The sequence below is a fragment of the Alligator sinensis genome, unplaced genomic scaffold, assembly GCF_000455745.1.
Source record: "Alligator sinensis unplaced genomic scaffold, ASM45574v1 scaffold1170_2, whole genome shotgun sequence".
NCBI lineage: Eukaryota > Metazoa > Chordata > Crocodylia > Alligatoridae > Alligator > Alligator sinensis.
Window position 1 is genome coordinate 39,931 of NW_005843180.1, and position 11,336 is coordinate 51,266.

General features: G+C 64.2%; 1 protein-coding gene across 2 annotated transcripts; it reads right to left on the reverse strand.

Moving 5' to 3' along the window:
* Positions 1-2,066: 2,066 nt before the first annotated feature.
* On the reverse strand, positions 2,067-10,381 carry LOC102386394 (glutamate dehydrogenase, mitochondrial). 2 transcript variants are annotated; one of them, XM_025194293.1, is made up of 11 exons: positions 10,303-10,378; positions 9,709-9,764; positions 9,096-9,159; positions 8,650-8,744; positions 8,219-8,398; positions 5,041-5,178; positions 4,731-4,868; positions 4,174-4,254; positions 3,562-3,777; positions 2,750-2,812; positions 2,067-2,315 (listed from the first exon to the last, which is right to left on the reverse strand). In XM_025194293.1, the coding sequence occupies exons 1-11, from the start codon at positions 10,325-10,327 to the stop codon at positions 2,199-2,201; spliced, it is 1,173 nt and encodes a 390-aa protein (XP_025050078.1). In that variant the 5' UTR covers positions 10,328-10,378; the 3' UTR covers positions 2,067-2,198. The 2 variants fall into 2 exon arrangements, with proteins under 2 accessions (XP_025050078.1, XP_025050077.1); XM_025194292.1 differs by lacking the exon at positions 9,096-9,159 and having other exon boundaries at positions 10,303-10,381.
* Between the last annotated feature and the right edge of the window lie 955 nt (positions 10,382-11,336).

Sequence of the window (11,336 nt, forward strand, 5' to 3'; positions counted from 1 at the left end):
GGCCCTTCCCACCAGCAGCACAAGCCCCAAGCCGCCCGCCCCCCGTGCCCGCCCACCCCCCAGTGCCGGGGCCGGTGGGCAGTGGAGCCCCGTCCCCCCACCCCTCACAAGTTCTTCCTCCGGTCCTGCCCCAGGGACCCGGCCGCGTCCATGTCTCCGTGTCGTGTTGTGTAGCGTGCCCGGAGCCCCCCCTGCTGCCCGCGTGACCGGGCGTGTGCGCCCCGTGTCCCTCCCGGGGCTGCCCACCCTGTGCCCACGCGTGTGCTGCCTGCCCCTGTCCTGCTGTACATTGGCCTGCACGTGCCTCGGCCCCCTGCCCCGCAGCCCCCCCTTTCCGCTCCCACGCTCTGTGTTGTGACCGTGGCATGGACGTGCCCCCCGCCGTCGCCGTGTGTGTCGTGTGCCGCGGGCGGCTGCCAGTGACACAGCCGCCCCGTGTCCGTGAATAAAGACAACTCCTGTCTGTAGCTGCCGCCTCTGGCATCTCTGGGCTGGGGGGGCACCACGGGGGCATCCGGGGTCTGTGCAGTGGAGCAGGGGTAGGGGACGGCTCTGGCCTGAGGGGCAGGGCAGGGCAGTGCCCCCTACCCTGGGCCTGCTCCCCGCTGTCCAGCTGCAGAGGTGGCACCGGGGAGCCCAGGTCTGCAGGGTGCCCCGCAGCTGCCCCTGCCCAGCTCAGTGGCTCCAAGGACGCCGCGACTCGGGTGCCCTGCAAGGTACCTTCCACTGCCTTCCCCACGGGGCTGAGTGCTTTCCTGCCCGGCCCAGTAAAAGCATCACTGCAAGCCGCTCACCGCTTTCCTGGGCGCTGCGTGCCTGCTGCAGCCAGCGGCCTGAGCCCAAGGGTGGGGGAACACGGCAGGGGAGGCCTGGAGCTACTGAGCACGCAGCCACCACCACGGTGCACCCAGCCCCCCGAAACCCCCGTGCTGCCCTGAGCCTCCTGGACACCCTCCCTCCTCCCTGCTGCTGGGGGAAGCCGGGCTCCAGCCACCCCCGCCTGCCGGCAGCCACCAGCCCAGCCAGCTCCCGGCCGTGCGGCTCGCCAGCCTCCGGCCGGAGAGCCAGCGGGACCAGAGCCAGCGCCCCAGGGCAGGGAGCGGGCAGCTGGGCCTGCATCCAGAGGCGGGACAGAGACACAGCACCAGAGCCCCCCACGCGCTGCAGCCCCGCGCACAACAGCTCTGCTGACACTGGCAGCTCGGGTGCCAGCTCCGTGCTCAGCACTTCTGCCGCCCGGCTGTGCTGACCCCCACACCCGCCGGGTATTTAACAGCCGTGGCTGCGGCCCTGGGCAGCACAGGCCTCCTCCACCCAGGGGCAGCAGGACTGAGCGCAGCACCATGAAGAAATCCTTTGACAGTCTCCGCGGGCAGACGCAGGCTGCAGCCAAGGGCGTGACGGACTCTGCAGGTCAGTGCCCAGGGCCAGGAGGGGCTGCCAGGGCAGGCTTCCCGCAGGCCTGGCGTGCTCTAAGCTGCAGAGCCAACTGGGGGAATGGGGCGGCCCAGTACCCCCAGGGTCTGGGGGCAGAGGGCCAGACCCCCAGCTGCCTTGCACCTAGCTCCCAGGCCCTTGGACCAGCCGCATCAGCCCCTGGGGAGGGAGCACTGAGAAAGCCAGCGGCACTGCCAGGGAGGGGCTCGCACCTGCCACAAGCCAGGCAGGCTGCCAGGCCCTCCGCAGGGCTGGGACCTGCAGCTGGCCAGGCTTGGACGGCTGGCAGTCACCCACCGTCTCCCCTCTCCTAGTCCTGGCGGCCCGGGAGGTGCTGCAGCAGGCGGCAGACACGTCCAAGGAGGGCACCCGGACAGGTGAGTGGGGGCCACAGAGCAGGGGGGACTGGCTGCCTATGGGGGCCCCGCTCACCTAACCGCCGTTCTCTCCTTGCCCCCGTGCTGCCCAGCTGCCGAGGAGGCGACCAAACAGACGCAGAGCACCATCAGCACGGCAGCCTCCAAGGCGCAGGAGGCCATCAAGGGCCTGGGGCAGAAACTGGCATAGCCGGGCCATGGCCACGCCTGGAGGGGGGCGACGCATGCAAATGGGGGACACAGGCGCGCTCCAATAAACCCTTTATCAAGGCACTGTGCTGCATGCAGGTGCTTCCCCGACACACCCAGCCTGGGCAGCTCCTGCACGTGCTGGGGCTGGAGTCACGGGGCATGCAGCCCCCAGCCCAGCCCAGCCCAGCCCGGTCAGTACGTGAAGCCAGCCTCGTTGTACACCCTGAAGACCTTCTCCAGGGCACAGAGGTAGGCGGCCGTGCGCTGATCCAAGCCCAGGTCGTACTGCTGGGCCATGCTCATAATTTGCTGGGGAACAGGGAGTGTGGAGGTGAGGCGTGGAGGCTGCGGGGGGTGGCAGGGGCAGCTCATGCTCAACCCTCCTCCAGTGCTGCTGGGCTCCTGGGCTGCACACGCTAGCAGTGCTGCTGCCCCGACACAAAGTGGTCCCCGGGCCCTCCCCCGCCCCACTGCAGCACCCGCAGCTTTGGGCAGGGCTGTCCCTATCTATCCCCTGCCCCGCGGGCTCAGCCAGGAAGCAGCTCTCCCCAACACTCCCAAAGCAGCCAGCTACAGCAGTCCTCTGCCGCATGGAGACAGAACAAGGAGCCAGTGCTGAAGGAGGGGGCCACCCTCCAGTGCCAGGGGAGGGGGTGGCAACAGGCCTCGGCCTGATCCTGGGCAGGCGGACACCAGGGCGCACTCATGGGAGGGGTCTGCTCACAGCAGCGACGAGGAGGTACCTTGGCCGAGCGCTCCATGGTGTAGGCCAGCCCCGAGTGCACAATGTCCTTCTCCGAGGCGCCCTGCGTAGGAACACGCCAGTCTCAGAGAGGCAGCTCTCCTCCTGGCCCAGGCTGCCCGTGGGGCTGGGGGCCTCTGCATCACCCCTGCACCAGCCAGGGCTTTGGAGGGCACTGCTCTGCTCTGGCTTGGGGCCAGCGGGGTCTGTGCTGCGGGATGTGATGTCTGGGTCTCCTGTGCTGGCTTGGGGCAGTGCCAGGCAGGACCCACCCCAAGCTGTGCCCTCATGGCACCGCACACAGCCCACGCCCCAGTCCTCCATGCCTGGTGACTAGCTCAGGGCAACCCCCTCCCCTGCCTCTGTGGCTGCCCCACATCATGCTCCAGGGCTGGTTGGACCCACAAGCTAAAGGGCCAGTGCCTACAGCTCCCAAGTCTGCCTCTGCCCCAGCCCCATTACCAGGGCTGTGCATTCACCTGGGCCTGCACACCCCCCACCCCTGGCCAGGCCACAGGGCTAGGCACCTCATGTCACTTGCCCCCAGGGCTCACACAAGTCCCACAGGAGTGTCAGAGGCCAGGAGCCAGCTACGTTGGCACAGAGCAGCATGGGGCCCCACACTGGATGCCAGCTGTGTGCCCGCAGCACCCATGGGTAGGGGGGCAGCTGCAGGGAGCCCTTGGAGCTGCCCTGACCCATGCCCTGCCTCAGTGACTCCCAGCACCCCACAGGCAGGGGCAGCTGCCCCAGTGCCACACCTGAGAGGTGACAGTGCTCCAGCCCTGGCTTCCCTGGGCTGAGCAGACTCACCGCCACGCGGGCCTGGAACTCCGGGGAGGGCACGATGGGGAGGTCGCCGTGGGCACGGCCCAGGCCCCGCTCCAGGCTCTGCTGCACGGAGAGCAGCAGGTGGTGGTTGGAGTCACGCTCGTACTTGAAGGTGAGGCGCCCGTAGCTCACGTGGTTCAGGTTCTTCAGCCACTCAAAGAAGGACACAGTCACGCCGCCCGCGCTCATGTACAGGTCCTGGGTCAGGGGCAGCACTCAGGGCTTGGAAGGGCCCAATCAGTGCAAGTCCCAGCAGCAGCCTCCCTCCTCCTACCCCAGTGCCCCCTAGACTGAGACCCAGGGTGGGCAGCACCTTGCTCTGGGGCCCAGGGGATGCTCCCAGGCACTGTGCTCTCTGCCTCGGGGGTGACCAGGGCCTCAGGGCAGTCAAGTGATGGAGCAAAGGCTGTGTGCTGGCTGCAGGAGGCACCCAGAGCCCCGGGGGAGATGCTGCTCAGCCAATTCAGCCTGCACTTAACTCAGGCTGCTTGGCCAGGCCCCACGGCTGCATGGACCAAACTCCTCCAGCTCCCTAGGCCAAGCTGGGGATGGAGGACAGCGCTCCTGCTCCCCCGGTCCCAGGGTCCAACATACTGGGATAACAAGGATGTTCCTCTTGAGGAAGATCTCATGTGCTGCTGGTGTTGTGGGGCCGTTGGCTGCTTCGGCGATAATCTGCAAAGCGGGAACAGACCCGGGGTGAGACAGATGATGCCCAGCAGCAGGGACTGGCTGCCACCCCCTCCCCTCCCCATGCCAGCACAGCGGATGCCTGGCAGGCAACTATGGGACTGTCCAGGCTGCGCCCAGCGGAAGGCCCTGGGTCTATGCTGGAACCAAGGGCTCGCATCTCGACTTCAGGAGGGAGCAGAGGCCCAGCCGCCTCGTGCTCGGTGCACCCTGCTCCACTGATGTCCCAGGGCAGAGGGATGCCTGGGGCCTGTCACCTCGCTGGACTGCCCCAGCCCTTGCAACTCCTCTCCCCGGGTACCTCCAGACACCTCACCCGGGCTCTGGGCCAGCAGCACACAGGGAGTGCGTGACCCACACTCTCCGCTAGTGGGTCACAGCCCCATGCTCCCTCCATACAGCTGTAGGGCTGCTCTGACACCCAGCTGGACACAGGCACCAAGGGCCAGGCTGCTTCCTACCTTGGCGTTGACCAGGTGGGCATTCTCTGCTGTGAGCTGCCTCTCCGTGGCAGCTGGGATAAGGATATCACAGGGGACCTCGAGGACGCTGCCCTTGTAGGGCTCTGCTCCTGGGAAGCCAACGATGGTGCCGTGCTCCTGGCAGGACAAGGACAGTCTGTGGCTGATGTGTGCATGGCCCTGGGGCCAGTGCAATCCCAGTCCCCTCCCCACTGGTTTCTTCAGCCTGCCTGGCCACACTGTTCAGGAGTCTTGTTGGCTCCTGGTATCTCATCACCCTTGCCCCCCCCCGTCTGGCAGCAGCACATACCAGCTTGTAGTCTGCCAGCTCCTGGGGGTGGATGCCGTCGGCGTTGTAGATGGCGCCGTCCACCTCGCCAACACAGAGGCAGCAGGCGCCGCAGCGGTGCAGGTACCGCATTGTGTGCAGCCCCACATGCCCGAAGCCCTGGTGGGGAGAGGAGAGGGCACGGGGCCCGTGCTGAGCTGGCTGCACGCATGTGACGCAGCTGAGGCCCTCCGAGGCACCCCAAACCAAAGCCCCCCCAAGCCCTGCAATGCCAGGTCCAGCTGGCAGCTCCCAAGAACCTCGGCTGCCATCTCCTGGCAGCTGGAAGCAGGCACATGCGTGGGCCTGGGGGCAAGAAGGGGCTGTGGTGGGCCTAAGAGAACAGCATCACCCAGACCCCCTCGCCGCCCAGGTCACAGACGTGCTGAGTCCCTCTTCCCTCTACAAAAGTCATCAACTTTAAAGGAGACTGGACAGTCACCTCACTGGGGTCACTTGACCCCAGGTGTCTTTTCCTGCCTAGTGCAGGGGGACTGGACCCGCTGATCTACAAGGTCTCTTCCAGCCCCTGACAATCTATGAACCCCTAAGGATCAAACTTCAGTAGGAAAGAGCCAGGCAGGGATTTTGTGGGGCCACCTTTTTTTATTGGAGCAGCAGCGCTGCTGGGATAAAGCCAGGCAAGTTTTCCACGGCAGGCGTCTCTCCTTGGGTCTGAGCCATACCAACCCAGCCCGGCAGAGTCAAAACTGTAGTGAAAGGACTGGAGAACTGCTGGCAGCCCACTCCCCAGCAGGCCACCCTCCTGAAGCATCCTTGGTGCCTTTGTTGTGGCTGGGCTCTTCCCAGGGCAGCCTGAGCCTGGCAGCCCCCAGTACCTCTGCCCTGCAGCTGGAGCTCTTATTTCATCAAACCCCAAACTGCCCTTCCGGTGAATCCCTGCCCGGCAAACAGCCAGGGGCACTACAGCTCCTCCCCAGCTCCACAAAGTCCTTAGGAAGCAGAGGATCTCCTGGAAATGAATCCACAGAGCAAAGGTGACAGATGACTCAGAGACGTCGGCTCCTGGTATGAGCCTGGCTCCGTCAGCCAAGACTTCCACCCCAGCTCAGTCTCATTTCTCTCACCAGAAGCTGGGAGGAAGCCAAGGCAGCATCCCACAGGGCAGGGTCATGGCCAGCCGGAGAGGCTGGGAAGGAAACTGTGGCCAGCCCAGCCTCGTGGGGGATTGTATTTGCTCCCCATGAAGGGTAGCACGGATCCAACACAGACCTGTCACCGGAGGCTGCAGGTCTAGCTCCATGCCCCTCCTGGACTCGGCCTGCTCACTCAGCCCTGTCACCCGCTTGCCCCCACGCTCCTTCGCCAGCTCTGTGGGACAGGGGCTCAGCAAAGGCCTGGTGAGATCCATGCAGCAGGCGGGCGCACTGCATCCAAGGAATCCCACGGGTGGTTCTGGGCCGTGTCCATTTTGGAAGTGGCATCACTGGCTGGAAGAGGCCAAGCAACACGGCTCTGCAGGCCCAGGCACAGCTTTTCCACTCAGCTTCTGTGCAGGAATTTGGTGTGTGACAGTCCAGGAAACCCTGGACACGCCTCGCACTGCTGCAATCCCACGACTTGCCCTCCAAACAGCACTTCCGTTGCCCATCGCTGCAGTGATGGACTTAATTCCAGCCACATGCTTGACCAGCAAAGCTGCGCTGCCCGTGAGGATGGAGGTGAGGGCTCTGCTGCCCACAGTACGGTGGCACCAAGCTGGCAAGAGCCCTCTCCCAGGAGCATCTGCCAGCAGCCACAGCCATGGAGCAAAGCACGGGTGTGACCTGCGCTTGCGTTCTTGCCGCTGCCATGGGGATGCTGCAGGCACAGCCCACAGCGAGTGCCCGCCTGGGACCCCTCTACAATGCAGGGAGGGTCCAGCAGCCCCGCAAACTCTGCCTTGCCCGGGCTGCTGGCAGCTGTGGGCCCCCTCACTGAGCACGGGTATCCTGGCACCATAGTGCGCAGGGCGCTCGCCTAAGGGCCCACAGTCCATCTGGAAGATCAACTGTCTGGTCCAGGTGTCCAGTGTCCATGCCTATCCTCTGCTAGCAAGCCCTGCACAGCTCTGGGTCACTGCACCCCGGCCCCCCAATGTAAAGCAGTGCCCCCTGTGCAGGCAGTCATGGGGCATTAGGCCCGGGGAAGCCGATGTGCGTGCTCTCCCAGTCCTGCTCTGCAACCAACTCTCGGACCACAGCACGTGCCATTGGCCTGTCTTGCCTCGTTTTCAGTGCTGCTCGGCTGACCTGGATTTCCACTCTGCACCCACAGAGCTCCCTGCCTGCAGGGCCTGCCTGTCCTGCGCCTCGCATGGCTCACGCGGTCCCAGGGCCGCAGCTCCGTGCCCTCTGTAGCCAGCTGCGAGGGGCAGCAGAACATCCCCAGGCAGGGGGGCTGCTTCCTCCTAGGGGTCCTGTGACAAGGCCACATGTCCCTGGGCAGGAAATGAACTCTCCCCACCCCCCTCCCCCAGTCACTGCCACTCAGTGCTTGGCTTGGGGGGTGGGGGTTAGGAAGGTTTTGGGTTGGCAGGGAGTGAGAACCAGCAGAGTCGGGGGGGGACGGATACGGGGACAGACGCTGGCAGCTGGGGTGACCCAGAGCTTTGCTGCCCAGAGCCAAGTCCCCTCCTGAGCAGCCTGGCTCCTGCCAGACACATTCTGCAGGGGAAACCCACACACCAACCTGAATCCAACAGGGCCGGGGAAGCCGGCCCCCGGGGCCCACCTCACCAGCAGGCCCAAAGGGAGACAGGGGAGGTGGCTGGAAGAAGGAGCTGCTTGGAAAACAGCACAGCAACAGGGAGATGGGCTGCCGAGGCCTGGGACATTGAGGGGGCTGGAGGTGCTGGGCTGGGCTGTACGGCGGCACCACAGGAGCCGAGCAGCTAGAGACGAAACAAAGCTGCCTTCTTCCCATATGAGCACCGGGGGTGGCAAGCTGGCACTGCCCATTGGCTCCCAGCACAGAGCTGCAAGGCTGGCTGCATTCCCAGGGGTGTGGAGACCCCGGGACGTGGACTCCAGCAGCACTGTGGCAGGTGGGAGCTGGCCAGGCGAGGGCACGCTTGCCAACCATGGCACCTGTCACTGGAGGGGGTGGGGAGGACTCCCTTGAAAGGACAGACACCCCCAGGGCGCAGCCTGGTGCTCACCTGTAGCACAAAGGTCTTGCCGGGGAAGCCAGGACTCAGGCCGATGAGGTCCATGTAGTGCGTGTTGCTGAGGTAGTTCTCAATCCCGTGCATCACGCCGCGGCCGGTGGCTGAGACGCGTCCGTGGATCCCACCCTGGCTGATGGGCTTCCCCGTCACGCAGGCAGGGGCGTTGATGTCCTACAGGCCGGAGGGAAAGGGCAGAGGTCACAGGTCAAGGCCATGTCTTGCATACCTCTTCTGGAGGAAGCCAAGACCTTCAACCTGGAGCAGCCCCTGAGCCATGTTTCCAGATTTACTGGGGGGACACTGGAGGCTACTCCCTGCCTGCCTGGCCCATCTGAAGCAGGGAGGTGCTGAGCCGGCCAGGCGGGCCGTGCCACATCCTGGAACGGGGCTGTCCGCACGCCCCGCCTCCCGTGCCCGCATACCCTGTAGCCGAGAGTGTGCGCGTATGTGTCCGCAATCCAGGACATCTCCCGCTCGCCTGTGCCGACGTCAGGCCCCAACACATCGATTCCGGGCCCTGCCAGGGAGAAAAGGGGCATTGAGCCCAGCTGGTCTCTACTCCCCAAGGACCTGTCCCACCCTCCACAGTCCCTAGGCAAGACGGCAACCAATCCATCCGCACCATGGGGCTGGCTCTAGCCTGTTCTTCAGAGCCCCTGCTGCTGGGTTTGTTGCCGGTGGTTTAGCAGGGATTTACCACATCTCTTCCAACCCCTCACACTGCCATGATGAGAAGTGCATTTGCCTCACGAGCAGACAGACTCCAGCCACCTCGCTCCCCGTACTACACGGCACACTGCTCAGCCCCTGTTTCTACTCCCCCCGACAAGCCGGCTCCTTCTCTGAGCCCGGGAAAGGACCCCCTCACCTATAAAACCCTTCTTGGCCAGTTCTATCGTGAACTGCCTCGTGACTTTCTCCAGCTCAGCTTCCTGCACAAGAACAGCAAACACAGCTGTTACTGTGGCCCCAAAAAGGAGCCCTGGACCCGAGGCATGGCACCCAGTGACTACCACACGCTCCCAAGCGCACATGTTCTGACCCCGTGTGGCTCATGGCACTGCCTCTTTGGGCCGAGGCACTTGAGGGGCAGCCACAGCAGGCCCTGGACAGGGCAAAGGATCCCCGCTGCACTGAGGTGGGAGAGGACTGCACTTTGCAGCCTGCTCACACGATGCTCGGCCTCTCACCCAGCTCTCACTCACACCCCCTCCCTCTCCTGCTGGGCAAGATGCCAACCCGCCTCGCGTTTTGTCACCTGTCTGGGCGAATGTACCAAACCACAAATCAGAATCCGTCACCCCCCCATCTCTCCTCAAGCTGCTGCTCACAGCCTCTGGATGAGCTCTGCTTGCTACAACCTCCTCTTCCTGGCCTGTCAGAGCGCATCAGTCACCCCCCCCACACGCACACATGCAGGAAAGGCCGCGTGAATCCAAGGCAAGCGAAGCGTGACGTCTGAGGGAATGGGGCCAACTTACCGAGTACTTCCTGGGATCGATCTTTATGCCGGCCATGGCCCCCCCAAAAGGCACATCTGAAAGGCACCAGGCAGCCAGGTCAGCAGCTGGCACTCAGGCAGTGCTTGCTGGGTCCCCTGCTGCTGCACTGTGGGGCGAAGGCACCAATTATGAGAGCCCGCCAGAGAGGACTCAATACAGCATGAAGTGGGGAGGACGGACCGCCAGAGCGCAAGGCAGCGCTCCCTGCTGCACCGACTCGCAACTGCCACTTCATGCAGCTGGATTAGCGGCTCAACAAGGTGTGGATGCCCTAGAGCTGAACTCCGCGCCGCAGAGGGAGGGAAGTTATGCAACTAATAACCCCCAGCGCTCCACCTACTTCTAGCTCCACCAGGCTGAGGGGAACGCCCAGATCTCCCTGCTTGCAAGTCACGGGAGCGACCCAGACCCAGACTCAGGGCAATGCCCTTTATGGCACCCAGAGCCCCCACTGTCACGTTCTGCGTACTCAACACTGGGCGTTCCTTGGAAGAGCCCTGCTACAAACCCTGCTGGGCAACATCCCCATCCCATCCCCACCCAACCCGAGCCCCCTGGGACTTCCCAACTTACCCACTACGGCACATTTGTACGTCATGAGGGCAGCCAGAGCGCTCACGTCATCGAGGCTGACAGAACTGCTGAAACGAACGCCTGGGGAAAAGGCAAAAAAGCAACAGGCTGAGGGGGCTGCCTATTCCCCAAGCCAAGAGCAGAGAGCAGAATCAGAGTAGACTTGGTGCTGCCTCCAGCCCCTGAGGCAGTGGTTCTCCACCTTTCCAGGCTCAAGGCTCCCCTCAAAAGCACCAGCTGTGCTTGCACCCTTTATTGAGCACGGAAAAATAACACTGCTTTTTTCTGTTGCAAAGCACTCAACAGGGCCACAGCAGGGCAGAACACTTCCAACACTGAATTCCTATTGGAAATCTCTGGGCTTGTCTTCAGTAGGGATCCAGGTTTTCCTTTTCTCATCCAAAACTGGAGAAAACAACAGATTTCTCATTTGCTGGAGAAACCCAAGGATTTTGCTGTTTTGCAAAGAGCTCTCTGGAGGTGGGCAGAGTTCCAGCTTGCGAGGGGCTGGGGGAGCGGGAGGAGGGTGGTCAGGCAGGGGTCACCATGTGCATGTGCGTGCTCACACATGTACTGGACTGCCAAGCAGCCTGGAGAGCAGCCCCCACAGGTAAGTGGGGGGAGGGGGGGCGCACAGGGACCAGAGGGAGTTGGGTGGGCAGGGCTGGGGCTGCTGCCCAGCCGAGCAGTTCACGGGGCTTGGGGGTGACAGGGGCTGCGGGGAGCAGGACAGGGCTGCAGGCAGCTCATGCATGTAAAGGGGGGGACGGGGAGGTGGGCCAGCTCTCCACCACTGCACACACTCCTGGGGGCAGTGGAGACCCGTGCCCCCCAGATTTGTGCACAGGACAGGTGCAGGCTGCCTGATGCGGGCTCAGGCTCCCACCCTGCCCTCCCCTGGGGCCTTTGCAGCCCAGCGGGTGCAGCCCGGTGCTGCAGACCAGAGAGGGGCTGTGCAGGAAAGGTGCTTGCTGCTGCCAGCTCTGTGCTGCCCTGGCAACGCACATCTGGTGTGGGGGGCAGCGATGAGGGGC